The 15,784-nt window shown below is 55.2% G+C and overlaps 1 protein-coding gene and 1 long non-coding RNA gene across 4 annotated transcripts in view; one reads left to right on the top strand and one right to left on the bottom strand.

Annotated features, from left to right (window-relative positions):
• LOC138850225 (uncharacterized) overlaps positions 1–13,978 on the top strand; it is a 19,338-nt gene extending 5,360 nt beyond the window's left edge. Inside the window, exon 2 of the long non-coding RNA XR_011389922.1 lies at positions 13,517–13,978. This is a non-coding gene — a long non-coding RNA (uncharacterized lncRNA). The remainder of the gene's footprint in view (positions 1–13,516) is intronic.
• MAML1 (mastermind like transcriptional coactivator 1) overlaps positions 12,356–15,784 on the bottom strand; it is a 51,333-nt gene continuing 47,904 nt past the window's right edge. For all 3 annotated transcript variants that reach the window (XM_051833793.2, XM_051833792.2, XM_051833794.2), the window contains one exon: positions 12,356–15,335. In XM_051833793.2, coding sequence (XP_051689753.1) covers positions 14,362–15,335 — 974 coding nt within the window. In that variant the 3' untranslated portion in view covers positions 12,356–14,361. The remainder of the gene's footprint in view (positions 15,336–15,784) is intronic.

The following is a 15,784-nucleotide window of genomic DNA, read 5'->3' on the forward strand; positions in this document are numbered from 1 at the left end:
CAAACAAATAAAATAAGTCTTTAAAAAAAAGTACAGGAACAGGGCCAGTATTATGGTGCAGTGGATTAATCTGCCACTAGGGATGCTGACATTCTGTGTCTAAGTGCCAGTTCAAGTCCCAGCTGCTCTGCTTCCAGTCCAGCTCCTGCTAATGTGCCTGGGGAAGCAGCAGAAGACTGCTCAAGTGCTTGGGCCCCTGCCACTCACACAGCGGACCCAAGTGCAGTTCCTAGCTCCTTGTTTCAGCCTGGCCCAGACCCTGTTGTGGCTATTCGGGGGTAAACCAGTGTATGGAAGATTCTCTCCTCTCTGCCTTTTAAATAAATGTAGCTCTTGGCTTGGCTTTTTTTTTTTTAAGGTTTATTTTATTTACTTTAAAGGCAGTTACAGAGAGCCAGAGAGAGAGAGAGAGAGGTCTTCCATCCACTGGTTCACTCCCCAAATGACCACAACGGCCAGAGCTGAGCTGATCCAAAGCCAGGAGCCAGGAGCTTCTTCCAGGTCTCCTACATGGGTGCAGAGGCCCAAGGACTTAGGCCATCTTCTACTATTTTCCCAGGCCACAGCAGAGAGCTGGATTGGAAGTAGAACAGCTGGGACCAGAACTGGCGCCCATATGGGATGCTGGCGCTGCAAGCCAGGGCTTTAACCTGCTGTGCCACAGTGCCAGCCCCGTGGGTTGGTGTTTGAGCTAGCAGTTAAGTCACTGGTTGGGAAGCCTGCATCTGCCAGTGGAGAGCCTGGGTTCAAGTTATGGCTTGAACCCCGGTTCCTGACTCCAACCTCCTGTTGCTGTGCACCCTTGGAGATTGCAGGTGATGGGCTGAGTAGTTAGGTCCCTCCACCCACATGGGAGACCTGCATTGGGTTCCTGACTCCCAGCTTCAACCTGGCCCAGTACCGGGCCATTGCAGACACCGGGGAAGTAAGCAGTGGCTCAGAGCTCTCTTTGTCTGTCTATTACTGTCTGACTACTACCTGCATCTCAAAAAAGAAAAAAAAAAAAAAACTGCAAGAAACACTTGTTTACTTTTCATCCAGCTTCCTCAGATGTTAACATCATTTTGTTTTTAAAGTTTTATTTATGTATTTGAAAGACAGACAGAGAGAGAGAGAGTCCTCCATCTGCTGGTTCACTCCCCAAATAGCTGCAACAGCCAGAGCTGGGCCAGGCCGAAAGCAGGAGCCTGGAGCTCCATCTGGGTCTCCCACGTGGGTAGCAGGAGCCCTAGCACTTGGCCCATCTTCTGCTGCTTTCCCACGTGCATCAGCAGGGAGCTGGGGCAGAAGTGGAGCAGCTGGGACTGGAACGGATGCTCCCATATGGGATGTGGGCGTCCCAAGTGGCAGCTGAAGTCGCTGCCCCACACCCCAGCCGCAAACGTCACCATTGTATCTAACAAGAGCACAGTTATTAGAGAGAATGCCCCATGGACACAAGGCGAGTCACTGAGCTACAGACCTTCAGTGGCTGCCCCACATCCTTTCCTGGTCCAGGGTGCCCTCATGGCATCACTTTTCTCGGGCCTCCGCCCCCTCCAATCTGGGATGCTTCCTCAGCTCCTCGTGTCTGCGTCCTTCTCGGTCTTGGGAGACCACCAGCCAGTTGTTCTGTAGAACCGCCCAGACTGGTTTTCTTTGTCATTTTTGCCCCCTGGACCAAGGCTGTGCCTTCTCACTGTCTCCCGTCAGAAGGGCAACGATGTGCATGGCATAGGACAACTCGAAGCCTCCTTCAGAGAGAAGCATGATGGGTGGGGATAGGTCTTCCTGGTGACTTTAAAAAAATAGATTTATTTAGGGGCTAGTGCTGTGGTGCTAAAGGCTAAAGCATCAGCCTGCAATGCCGGCATCTGATATGGGCGCTGGTTGGAGTCCCGGCTGCTCCTCTTCTGATCTAGCTCTCTGCTGTGGCCTGGGAAAGCAGTGAAAGATGGCCCAAGTGCTTGGGCCCCTGCGCCCATGTGGGAGACCTGGAAGAATCTCCTGACTCCTGGCTTTGGCCTGACCCAGGCTGGACTGCTGCAGCCATTTGGAGAGTGAACCAATGGATGGAAGATTCTCTCTCTCTCTTTCTCCTTCTCTTTCTGAGACTCTGCCTTTCAAACAAACAAATAAATAAATCTATTTTTTTTAAAAAAGAAGCTTTATATTACCACTATTAAAATAAAATCGGCTGGCGCCGCGGCTCACTAGGCTAATCCTCCCCCTAGCGGCACCGGCACACCAGGTTCTAGTCCCGGTCGGGGCGCCGGATTCTGTCCCGGTTGCCCCTCTTCCAGGCCAGCTCTCTGCTGTGGCCACGGAGTGCAGTGGAGGATGGCCCAGGTGCTTGGGCCCTGCACCCCATGGGAGACCAGGAGAAGCACCTGGCTCCTGCTATCGGATCAGCGCGGTGCGCCGGCCACAGCGCGCCGGCCGCGGCAGCCATCGGAGGGTGAACCAATGGCAAAGGAAGACCTTTCTCTCTGTCTCTCTCTCTCACTGTCCACTCTGCCTGTCAAAAAAAATTAAAAAATAAAAATAAAATAAAGTCAAGGGGGCAGGCATTGTGGTGCAGCTGGTTGAACCTCCACTTGGAGCGGCCATACCCCATTTCAAAGAGCCAGTCCATGGCCTTTTCCTCTGCTTCCGATCCAGCTTCCTGCTAGTGTGTCTGAGAAGACAGTGAGTGATGGCCCAGGCGCTTGAGCCCCTGCCACCCATGTGGGAGATCCAAATGGAGTTCTGGACTCCTGACTTTGGCCTGGCCCAGCCCTGGATGTGGCAGATGTCTGAGGGGTGAACCAGTGGATTCACGAATTCATAATGATACTTAAAAACCTCGCTGAACATTAGCATGACTCCAAAGCTGTGCTTAAAGAAGTTGTTCGGCCCCTCTGCATCGCTCTGTTCCTCTGACCACTGCTGCCCCCACCACTGCCTTCCCTGGGCCTAATCTCGGGTTTCTGCTTTATCTTTCCTGTGTGCCTTTTTACACAAATGAACAAACACTGGCAACTTTTCTTATTTCCCCTTTCTTAGGAAAAAAAAAAAGAAGTGAACTAGAGCTGTTTTGAACTTTGCTTTCTTTGCCTAAAAAATCATTCTGGGCCCCCAGTTCAGGTCTTGCCTGCAGCAGCCGCATCCTTGCTGTGGGGCCTGCCCTAGCTTACTTTGCGATGATGCCATACAGCACTTGGGAGCATCCAAAGGTGTTACAATCACCAACAACACTGCTAGGAATACATAGCTTGTGTTTTGTTTTTCTTTTTAATAGAATGATTCCATAAAACTTACTTTTCTGAATTCAATATATCTGCATGCTTCTGAAATAAAAATATGAAAATTGGCTAGTAGAGTAGTGGTGAAGACATCACTTTGGGCCGGCACTGCGGCTCACTAGGCTAATCCTCCGCCTTGCGGCACCGGCACACCAGGTTCTAGTCCCGGTCGGGGCGCTGGATTCTGTCCCGGTTGCCCCTCTTCCAGGCCAGCTCTCTGCTGTGGCCAGGGAGTGCAGTGGAGGATGGCCCAAGTGCTTGGGCCCTGCACCCACATGGGAGACCAGGAGGAAGCACCTGGCTCGTGGCTTCAGATCAGTGTGGTGCACCAGCCGCAGTGCGCCGGCCGCAGCAGCCACTGGGGGGGTGAACCAACGGAAAAGGAAGACCTTTCTCTCTGTCTCTCTCACTGTCCACTCTGCCTGTAAAAAAAAAAAAAAAAGCAGCAGCAGGTGCAAGGAGGTCACTGTGACCTTGGAAAGCAGGGGGTGACTTTGCACGAGGATGAGGCCTCCCAGCCCAGGAAGGGAAGGGACTCTCTTGGCACCGAGGCCGGGGAGTGCAGGGAGAGCTGCACCAGCCAGCCAGGGCACTCGCCCTGATCTCTGCTGTCACCCCATGACCAGTCTGCTGCCTGCCCGGCCACCTTCCTGCTCACACTGCGCAGCTTACAGTTCTGTGTTCAGCCCAGAGCACACATGACGGCCTCTGCCAGCTGCCTGGGGTCTTCCTTGCCTTTAGAGGGCTTCCTGCCCTGTCCAACTTGCAAAACCACAATCTCATGTTCTTCTGTTAACCTGTCTTACGTTTACTTCATTCTTGGGCCCAGCAGAAGCCAGGGCAGAGCCTGGCCCATCACTTCTGATGCTGGGGTCAGCTCTTCCACCAGAGCACCACTCCCTCACCCCATTACCTGCTGGTCTCTGAGCGACAGGCCCAAAGGACCAGGCGTCAACAGCTGCTCCGAGTTCAAAGGGGCTGTCCTTGTATCCCTGAGGAAGGCTCTCCCTCCAAGATCCAGGACCTGGCCACACAGGCACCAGAAGTGGGTCTGGTAGTGATGCCACCTGTGTGTCCCTTCTTGGGCTCCCCACCTGTCTTTCACCTACAGGATCCACAGCAGCAGCCGTGGGCCTTGGTCCTTGTCTCAGGAGTGCACCACTTCCTGAAGTATGACACCCCCACCCCCTGCAGGGCCTGGCCCTCAGCAGGGCCCATGCTGTGCTGTCCTGCAGGCTTCCAGCCCTCTCCAGAGTGGGTGCCCTGGTCCACGCCTGACCTGTGTGGCAGGTCAAGCACACTGGGGCTCTCGATGTCAGGACAGGCACAGCCACACTGAACTTGTCCACTCTGGTGAGGATGCACCATGGTGCCAAGGTCAGACAGCAAGGACTAGGAACAAGTGTCCAGACTGCAGGTGGGTGCTGGGCCAGAGGCAGGGCAGGAAGAAGCATTGTGGCAGTGACAGTGAGGTCTGTAGATCAGCTGCCAGCACTGCATCACTGCTAATTTCCTGCCTTTCACAGTTTACTGTCACTTACAGCTACTGACAGGATTGTACCATTGCTTCTAAGATAGTAACATTCGATGAATGTAGGTGAGGGCTATGCAAGCCTTTTTTATAGTAGTCTTTTTAAGGAAAAAAGTATTTATTTAAAAGCTAGAGTTACTGAGAGAAAGAGAAATACTTTTGCATCCACTGGTTCACTCCCCAAATGGCTGCAATGGCTGGAGCTGGGCCAGACAAAAGCCAGGAGTCTGGAATTCCATCAGGATCTTCTACATGGGTGCAGGGACATTCTCTGCTGCTTTCCAAGATGCATTAGCAGGGAACTGGATCAGAAAATGATCAGCTGGGACTTGAAACAGCACCCATATGGGATGCTGGCACTGCGGGCGGTGGCTTAGACAGCCCCCTCCTTTGTTGTGTTTTTTAAAGGGACTTTCTTGGGGTGGGCATTGTGGTACAGCACATATTGGAGTGATGGTTCCTGTTCTGGCTGTTCTGTTGCCAATCCAGCTCCCTGCTAATGCACCTGGGAAGGCATCGGAAGATGGCCCAAGGGCTTGGGCCCCTGCACTTGGCCATCTATGTGGAAGACCCAGATAATGCTCCTGGCTTCAGACTAGCTCAGCCCTGGCTTTTGTGGGCATTTAGGGGAATGAACCAGAGAATGGGAATCTCTCTCTCTCTCTCTCTCTCTCTCTCCTGCTCTATCTTTGAAGTAGCTACAAAAACAAATCAATATTTAAAAAAACAAAAAATCATAAAATACAAAAATAAGAAATAGACTTTATTGAGGTGTAATTTATACGCCACCAAAGCTGCCCAGTTTCAATGTACAATTCAATGATTATTGGTTCTTCAGCCAAGTTGTGCAAACACCAGCCCAAGTCTGTCTTAGCACATTTTCCTCATCCCAAAAAGAGCCTCCCGCTGCCAGCTCCAGGCAGCCACGGGTCTGCGTTCTGTCTCCAGGTCTGCCTTTTTTTTTTTTTTTTAAAGATTTATTTATTTTACTTGAAAGTCAGTTACACAGAGAGAGGATGAGAGGCAGAGAGAGAGAGGTCTTCCAACCACTTGTTCACTCCCTAATTGGCTGCAACAGCCAGGGCTACGCCGATTCACAGATTCGAAGCCAGGAGCTTCTTCCAGGTCTCCCACACAGGGGGCAAGGACTTGGGCCATCTCCTAGTGCTTTTCCAGGCCATAGCAGAGAACTGGATCGGAAGTGCAGTAAGCGCCCATTTGGGATGCCGGCCCTGCAGGCAGCGGCTTAGCTGCTGCACCACAGCGCCGGCCCCTGAGTCTGCCGTTTCTGGCCTTTTCACATCTGTGGCGTCTTAGGGTTTGGGTTCTTTGTGTGTGGCATAATTAGCGCAGGGCCTGGAGGTGGCTGTCGTGTTCTCACATTTGGGCGAGTCTGAAGTTCTTTCAAAATGCAAAGCTGAAAGCTACAGATGTGGAAGGGACCCAGGACAGGCTGACGCACAGGCTCAGCACGGGTCCTAGTTTCTGGCGAGTGCCAGCGTGCCAGAGCTGGAGCTGTCTCGACGAGTGGGCGCCACGCGGCTGGGTCCTGCGGGGCCACCTCCCTGCTGCCACCCCCACCGCATGCTTTGCCAGTGGCTGAGCCCAGGCGGGCTGCAGCTGCAGCTGGGACCTGAGTGGGTGGAGTTTGCAGAGGTGTCCTGCCAGCTTCCCAGAGCCTGGGGAGGGAGGCCCCGCCCTTCGTCCTTCCCTGGAGGTGGGGCAGCAGTCTGAGTCTTCCAAGCGGCCTGCCCCTCTGCCACAGTGCTTGCTTCCCCAGGCCAACAAGGGCACTGCCGGGCAGCGAGAGTGCAGCTCAGGGCCGTGGTGACCTGGGAGCCACGGCGATCTTGACAAATGCAGGTGTCACTGTTGACACATGCGCAGACCTTACCCCCAAGAGCCCCCAGAAGTGACCTAGGTCTTGTACTGGCCCAGAATGTGGGTCTCAGGGTCAGGGGCTGCTACTCCCCTAACCCCAGAGTGCTGGGAGGAGGGGGACTTCCTGACTTTCTCCAGCACATCACCGATAGCCTCAACAACAGCTCTCGGTGCCCTGGTCCTAACAATCTCTCCCTCCCCAGGCCCAGGCCGCTGCGGTCCCTTCCCTAGTATCCTGTCCCTGTGTCACCAAGGAGAGTATTTTAGCAAAAGCCCCTCTGTGGAGTGCTGTGCTGGGGCTCTTACCACCTACCCACTAGTTACGGGTGCTCAGTTGGCCAGTGGAAGCCAGCTTCTAACTCCATCCCAGAGTCACTTCTGATACCAGTCCCTGCACTGCCTCTTCCTGGGTTGGCCTCAGAAGCAGATATACACATACTCTTTATTTGAAAGGCAGAATTATGGGGGTTGGCGGGAGGAGGCGGGGATAAGATCTTCCATCTACTAGTTCATTCTCCAAATGGCTGTAACAACCAGGGCTGGGCCCGGTCCAAGCCAGGAGCTTGGAACTCCATTCTGGTCTCCCATGTGGGTGCAGGGGCCCAAGCACTTGGGCCATCATCTTCCGCTGATTTCCCAGGCTTGTTAGCAGGAAGCTGGATCACAAGTGGAGCACCCATATGGGATGCCTCTGTTGCAGACAGCAGCTTCTCTGGGTCGCCACAGTGCCGGCCCCCAGAAGCAGATTTCCATGAGTGTTGGTGACATCCCCAAGGGAACGAGGGCAGCTGGCCTGTGCTGGGGGTGAAGTTCAGCTGAGATGCAGTTGCAAAAGGGGCCTCTGCTGGCACCGGCACGGTAGTAGAGCTGGCGTGGCCCTTTGGAGCTGTCCTGAATTCAAGCAATAGGGCTAGGCCTTCCTACCCCGACACTCACCAGTCTCAGCTGTGGGCTTCCCCCCAGGGAGGGGCACAACCTTGGGCGAGGTGGCACCGTTGAACAGAGTGCAGATCCCGGGGGTGCTCGGCTGAAGACTGGGCAGTGTGCAGAGTCTCAGGTACAGCACAGCCTCAGCAGGACCGTCATCCAAGGCTAATTGGGACCGGCACAGTGGCAGGCTCAGGCTCAGGCTCAGGCAGCCCTGTTCTCTGGGATTCCTAGAAAGCCACAGGGGTGGGGAGTGGGGAGCCCGCCAAGTCTCGTGACAGGCAGAGGTCAAAGGGTAGGAATGAGAGGCAGAGCAGAGTTCGGGATAGGCGTTCATGAAGCAGGTGTGTGGCCAAAAGTTAGGAAGCTGATGCCAGGGTCCCACGTCCGAGCGCGTGGGTTCGAGTCCCAGCAGTGCCCATGTTTCTGGCTTCCTACTAATGCAGACCCTGGGAGGCAGCAGATGATAGAGGAAATGGTTGGGTCCCTGCCCTCCATGTGGGAGACCTGCACAGAGTTCCCACGCTTCTGGTTTGGGCATTTGGGGAAGGAACTGGAACCTGGGAACTGCGTCTGTCTCTCAAATAAAACCAGTCCGTCAGTAAATGAAAAAGTGTCCATTACTGCCCAAGTAAGAATCAGACAGAGCCGGGGCTGGTGCTGTGGCGTAGCAGGTAAAGCTGCTGCCTGCAGTGCCAGTATCCCCATACGGGCACCAGTTTGAGTCCCGGCTGCTCCACTTCTGATCCAGCTCTCTGCTATGGCCTGGGAAAGAAGTAGAAGATGGGCCCAAGTCCTTAGGCCCCTGCACCCACATGGGAGACCCAGAAGCTCCTGGCTCCTGGCTTCGGATCGGCGCAGCTCCGGCCATTGTAGCCATTTGAGGAGTGAACCAGCAGATGGAAGACCTCTCTCTCTCTGCTTCTGCCTGTCTGTAACTCTGCTTTTCAAATAAATAAATTTCAAATAAATATATTATTTTTAAAAGAAAGAAACAGAATCAGACGGAGCACAGAGAGGCGGTGCGATGACCCAATGACCGAGGCAGTCACCGGTCACTTCCCCTTGCAGTGGGCAGAATGAACTTGTACTTGCAGGTTCAGTGTGTGGCTGGGCTCCGTCCTGTGTCGTGTTGAGCGGATCTGGCTCCTTATGCAGGGACCAAGCCCCGCTGCAGCCTTCCCACTGAGGATGAGCGCCGGCGAGGCCAGCCGTGGCTATGGATCCCTAGGCAGTCAGCAGTCCCTAGGCAGTCCTCATAATTGACTGGATGTATGATTCCAGTTTTTCTATCCTTACCCTTGAAAAGCTCTATTCTTGTGCACAGAGGAACCTGAATCCCCAACACTGACTCACGTGGTGATCAACAGAGGCCGAGTGTACAGGCTGGGCAGCTTCCACCCTGCTCCCAGCATCAGGCTGTGTGGCCAGGTCCTGCCCAGAGCCCCCCATAGCGCCCTGCTCCAGGCTGTCTGGCCCTAAGCCAGTCTTACTACCAGTGCTGCTGACCTGGGGTGCAGGGCACCCTGATGGAGCCTGAGGCCTTCGAGCTTGTCCGTGATATGCCTTGGGTTTCCCTGGGGCTTGGGCTGGCAGAGACTGGCCCTGTGGCTCTCTGCAGCCCCAGGCATTGGGGAAGGGGCAAGAGCACTCCCCTGCTGAACCAAAGATTGCATCTTTGCCTGGGCTGGCACTGTGGTGCAGCAGGTTAATGCCCTGGCCTGAAGCGCTGGCATCGCATATGGGCTCCGGTTCTAGTCCTGGCTGCTCCACTTCCGATCCAGCTCTCTGCTGTGGCCTGGGAAAGCAGTAGAAGATGGCCCAAGTTCTTGAGCCCCTGAACCCGCATGGGAGACCCGGAAGAAGCTCCTGGCTTTGGATTGGCACAGCTCCAGCCGTTATGGCCAATTGAGGAGTGAACCAGAGGATGGGAGACCTCTCTCTCTCTGCCTCTCCTCTCTCTGTGTAACTCTGACTTTCAAATAAATAAATAAATCTTTAAAAAAATACTACTACATCTTTGCTTTGTTCCTGTAAGTATAAAATTTTGATTTATCTATTATTCTTTTGGTTTAATTTAGTTGGAAGTCAGAGAGACAGAGGGAGGTTTTCTCATCTGCTGGGTCACTTGCTCAAAATGCCCACAATTGCCAGGGCTTGGCCAGGAGCCCAGAACCTAACCTGGGTCTCTGACGTGAGTGGCAGGGGCTCAAACCTCTTCGCCATCACCGGTTGCCTCTCAGGATGTGCACTAGTAGGAAGCAGGACTGGAAACAGAGCTGGGCCTGGAACCCAGGGACTCTGATGTGGGATGCAGACGGCCCCAGCGGGGATGGAATGCCCACGTGCATCTGATGTCTTTGCCTTCTCCGCTCTTCCCTTGGCCACCTTCCTCCTCCTCCCACGTGGCCTTGAGAACTGTGTGCTCTGCCCAGCCCCTCGCCAGCACTGGGGCCTCAGGGCAACGTTGCCTCCTGAGACAGCACATCCAGGTCAGACTGCGGCCTCCACCCAGCTCTGCGGTCCCAGGCTTCTGTCTTTTCCTAGCACTGATCTCTCTGCCATCACCATGGTGAGCTGCACGAGCCCTATCCTCCACAGGAGACTGCAAGCTCTTGGGGCAGGGACCCAGATCCACTGTGTTGCTGCTGTATCCCCGCCACAGCTGGTGCTCTGTGGCAGCACGGGTGAACTGTCCCTTTCAGGACCCCACCTCCACTCCCTATGGACTTGGCTGATGACCCATGACAGACACTGCGCAGAGCTGCAGGGAGCTGCCTGGTCCTTCCACTCCTGGGGCCCGGCTATTCAATGCCTCTTTTGATTCTGGGAGTTACCTTGCTGTGTAACTTTTTTTTTTTTTTTAAGATTTATTTTATTTATCTGAAAGACAGAGTTACAGAGAGGTAGAACCAGAGAGAGAGAAAGATCTTCCAGCCGCTGGTTCACTCCCCAAATGGCTGCTCCACTTCTGATCCAGCTCCCTGCTAATGTGCCTGGGCAATCAGCAGCAGATGGCCCAAGTGCTTGGGCCCCTGCAACTGCGTGGGAGACCAGGAAGAGAGGCTCCTGGCTTCAGCCTGGCCCAGCCCTGGCTGTTGTGGCCAATTGAGGAGTGAACCAGCAGATGAAGACCCCTCCTCTCTCTAACTCTGCCTTTCAAATAAATAAATCTTTAAAAAAAACAAACAGTCGAGTCCTACAGGATGTGGACACTGCCAGTGTGGACTGCCTACACTCCAAGGTGTGGAGTCTTCAGGCCAAGTCTTCCTGAATTTTTCAGGAGAGCAAGAAAAATGCTGGATTTTTAAAGATTTTATTTATTTTTTAGATTTTTATTTATCTGAGTGGCAGAGTTACAAAGAGGAAGAGACAGAGGCAGAGAGAGAGAGAGAGAGAGAGAGAGAGAGAGAGAGAGAGAGATCTTCCATCCAATGGTTCACTTCGCAAATGGCCGCAACGGCCAGAGCTGAGCTGATTCGAAGCCAGAAGCCAGGAGCCTCCTCCGGGTCTCCCACGCGGGTGCAGGGGCCCAAGGACTTGGGCCATCTTCTACTGCTTTCCCAGGCCATAGCAGAGAGCTGGATTGGAAGTGGAGCAGCCGGGACTCAAACCGGTGTCCATTGGGGATTCTGCAAGCCAGGGCTTTAAACCGCTGCGACAAAGCGCCGGCCCCCACCTGGTAACTTTAAAACTAGGCAGTGCGGAGGGACCTGGGAGTTACATCAGCCTGCTTCCTTTTCTACTGGCTTGCAAGGTGAGAGCCCCAAGAAAACCATTACTGCAAGTTACGCTCAAAAGCTACGAATATTTAACATAGCTGCAGCCAATCCCCTACGACAGCTGTTTGGAGCTTCACTGCCAAACCCTCTTCCTGCGCCCAGAATTACTCTCAAGGGCGGTTACCTGGAGCCGGGGTCAGAGGGACAAGGCTGCTCGCCCTTCGGCGGGGCTCATGCGTGCATCCTGACGCCTGCCCAAGCCATCTCTCTGACTTGCCCGAGGTCCTTCTTCCTTGGCGGTGTCTTACATGGCTGGGCTGCGGCCCGCATGAAGGTCGCTCTCCCCACCCCTTCACGGCCTCCAGCTCACAGGGCCCCTAGGCCCTGCAGTCCAACCCCAGCCTCTGGGCCCCTTTACTGGGCGATGCTGACAGGAGTCGGCGCGAATGCAAAAAAAAAAAAAAAGACCAAAACCCAAACCTAGCATGAAGAGAAACTTGGAGAAGAGATAGTTTGGGGGGGGTGGGGGGAGGTCTATGGTTTTTAAAGAAAACATCAGAACCTCCAAGCTCCTGTGGTATCACCGACCGGGGCAGGACCAGGATGCCTGCATCCTGCACCGCAGGGCCTGGGTTTGATTCCCCTCCTCCACCCCCCCCCCCCCCCCGGCCCGGGACGCAGCAATGATGGCTCCAGTGAGTGGGATCCTGCCACCAGCACAGGACACCTGGATTGGGTTTCCAGCTTGAGTCACCTGGCTGTTGCTGGCATTTGGGGAGTGAACCAGTGCGTGGAAACTGCTCAAATCAATGTGTAAAACACCGTTGACACTCTAGCGTAACCTCATTCCTATCAGACACAGGATATCCGTGAGCCCGGGGAGGAGAGCGCGTGAGCTTAGTATCCACTGTCCCCCGGCAGAAGTTCAGCAGCCCCCCTTCCCGCCCCGACAGAGCGCAGTCACGTCACAGAAGGAAACCAGGCATCCGGTTCCCGGCGGGCAGAACCACAGAAGTCAAAAACACAGGCAGTTTCCATACTAGCAAAATACTTTTATTATTTTTATAATGATAAAACAAGGAAAGTAAAGATTTCTTTTTGGTGTATACCAGGGTTAAGGGCAGTAGAAGAATAAGGGGATTATTAGGACTTTTATGTACTTTTGATGACAATAAAAAGTTAACAATACCAACTGTTTGCCATAAAACTTATCATAGTCCCCCCCAAACACATATATAAAGGATCATAGTTTTAAAATCTATAAAAGTAAAAAATATACAGTCGGAAGCTCTAACGCTTATTCCATCTTTAATATAAAACTGTAAACATTTATTTACACAAAGCGAATGTGTAGAAAGTCCAAGCACCCTTTTCTTCTGAGTCGTGGCTCCGGGGGGAAGCGGGGCAGGGGATGTGCACGGACCCTCGGCTCTCCCCCTAGCTCCCCAAAACCAGATTCATAAATAAAGCCACGGGCAGCTCCCCGGGGGACCCAAGAGTCACATTTTATTGCTAGGACACTGCAGCAACGAGAAGCCTGTGCGGCGGCCTCAGCGGTAAGGCAGCGGGCGGGGCCAGCGGGCAGCCGCGGGGAGGGCGAGGAGCCAGCCAGCCTCCGCCCGTTTTTTGGTAGAAAGTCTGCTGACATCACCGTCCTCCCCTTCCCGCTGGGGCACCTGCTCAGCGGCCGGGGAGGGGATTTCCGAAGGCTAGGCTGAGATCTGGCCACGGGGGGTGGGGGCTGGCAAATGGCTACTTGAGGAGATCTTGAGGGCCTGAGTACCCCCAGCGAACAAGGCACTGTGGTGCAAAACAGCTCATCAGCAAGTGTGTGCAGCCCGTCCGGGGCCCTCCTTGGCTCAGCTCTCAGCCGCGGTACTCCTGGTACGAGCCGCGGGGAGGCGCCCTGGGCCCCTCCATCTTCCGTTCCCACGGACCCCTCAGCTCAGTCAAGTCCATTAATTCATAGACCAAAAAAAGGGGGGGGGAGAGGGAGGAAAAGCCCGCTTGAGTTTGAGGGCGTGTTAGTGTTATAAAGCGATCTCTATGAAAGTGCAAGTCACGGCGTGGGGAGCAGAGGGCCTCAGCGCAGCGGGGCTTCTCCCGGGCGGCCTGCGGTCCCCTGCCCCAGCTTCGCGACGCCAGGCTCCCCCCAAGAACCTGAACGGCTCTTCCCCACCCCCCTCCAATAGCAACCACCGTTTCCCACTTTGGCCGGAGAGAGGCACAGGGGAAGAGGACAGAATGGTCGCAGGACACGAAGACAGGCGAAGGGAAGACACCTGCGCACACCAGAGGATGCCACACCCCCACTACGTAACCAGGTTTCCAGCTGCCGCGCAGCCACAGGCACCCTGAGGCCCCGCCTCCTGCGCCCAGCGGTCTACCGAGAGCCAGAGCTGCCCGGCAGGGGACGGGTCCTGGAGCTGCGGGGAGGAGCCCGAGGGGCCCTCCCGAAGATGGTTCCCAGCAACCCTCCTCCCCTTTTGAGGGCTGATAAAGAGGAATCAAAAAGGCTCTCAGTGAAAAGGAAGCCCTAGGTTCCCGGAGGCCGCTTAATCAAATTAGAACACCACCTATCCTAAGCTGTTTACAAACCTTTTTAAAATTAAAAAAAAATTTTTTTTCTATGCTACAAACTGCAAAAACAAGTATGCTATATAAAGTTTCAACAAAAACCTGTCCACAGCACTGGGGCAAGTGGAGAAAGCTGGGATGAAGTGAACACTGACAGTTCCCACAGGCCCCACCTCCCGGGCTTCACTGCTGCTGCTGCGGGCTTTTGGTCACTTAGAAAACCACTGGGTGAGGCCTACCCTGCCGTCCCAACGCCAGGCCTGCTGCCAGCAGGTGGGCGGGGACCAGCCCCATGGGCCAGGAGCCCTGCACACCCTGACTGGAGAGGGGGTGGGGGAGCTCAGCCAGGCCCAGGCTCTTCCTGGCCAGCATCATGGGCCATGAACTTTTGGTCCAAAGTAGTTGCTTTTGAATCTGAGAACAGAAATATAGGAACACTACAGACAGCGCCAATCCCTCCTTACTGAGACCCTAGAAGGTCATCCAAATCGTTCATCCACTCCTCCGAAGTCCTGTTCTTCAGCAGGGAGTCGATGAGGTCAGTGTGTCCGGCCACACTGGACAGCCCGCTGCCACCTGGCTGCCCGCTGTAGGCAAAGGGCAGCTCCTGGCCTGCGGTCCGCACGGGGTAGGCCTGGGCACAGTGCAGGCCCGCCCGGCTGCCCATCTGGGAGGCGGGGCTCTGGCTGAAGCCCCCGAGCTCAGGCCCCGCTGGGCTCAGGCCTGGCAGGCCCTGCTGTGGGGCCGCCTGGGGCGCCGCGGGGGCACTGGTCCTCTGCTGGGTGCTCGCCGGGGGCAGCATGGCGCCTGCTGTAGCTGCCGAGCTCATGGGAGCCATGGGCCTGCTGGGCATGGCCTGGGAGAACTGTGGGCTGGACATCTTCAGGTGGGCCTGCTGCATGTGGAAGCTGGAGGCCGCGGTGAAGGGGCTGACGGTGCTGCTTCCTGGGCTCTGGCCACTCAAGTTTGGCATTCCCTGATGCTGCCATGAGGGATTCTGGCCTCCCATGGCTGCTGACACCCGTGGGACCTGCGGCTTACTTAAGCCAGAGTTCAGGGTTCCCTTATTGTGCTGCTGGGAGAGGCCTGAGTTCCCCATAGAGTTCTGTCCATAGGCAGCTGAGACAGAGGCATTCTGGCCCACGCCGGTCTGCCGTGCGATGTGGCTGTGTCCATTGGCGGCTTGGGGCGGGGGTGGGGCGACGATCTGGGTGATGCCAGAGGCCATGCCGTAGAGGCTGCTGGGAGGCATGCCCTGTGAGCTGGCGAATGGGGCCACCCCCCGCTCCTGCTGGCCTGGGTTTGAGGGGAGAGAGGACACGGCAGTGTGTCCAGCTCCCATCGGCATCAGATTCCCAGCCTGCGGGAACACTCGAGGGCAGCTGGAGCTGGATGAGCCCAGGTTGTTCATGCCGGGGGCGGCCGCAGAGGGCCCTGGAAGACACAGAGGACTATCACTCGGGCTGGCGTCTCACCACCGCCAGGGAGATGAGATGCCTCCAGGTGTCACCTGTGGCACCCCCATCCCCAGGCAGAAGACAACACCTTAACAACTACGTTCAGTGCTACACTGGCGAAGGAAACCCTGAGAGCTTGGGGGCTGGAGGAGGGGAGGGGACAGAGGGCCCCTGTCCTCGGAGAACTGCTGCCTAGGGCTTCAGGCTAGGGACACATTAACTGATAAAGTCACTGTGCACCACTGGCTGTGCCGCAGTACTCAGTGTCTCCTCCTCTTCTCTCCTCTAGACCTGGGTGGAGGAGGAGAAGGGAGCGGAGTCTTTCTTTCCCTTCCACTAGTAATCCACAGAGTGTCAGAGGGACTGGAGGCAGCAACATGGGCCAGACTCACGAGACGTCCGCACAGACTAAAATGCCTCGCTTCG

This window comes from Oryctolagus cuniculus, chromosome 6, assembly GCF_964237555.1.
Source record: "Oryctolagus cuniculus chromosome 6, mOryCun1.1, whole genome shotgun sequence".
Lineage (NCBI taxonomy): Eukaryota > Metazoa > Chordata > Mammalia > Lagomorpha > Leporidae > Oryctolagus > Oryctolagus cuniculus.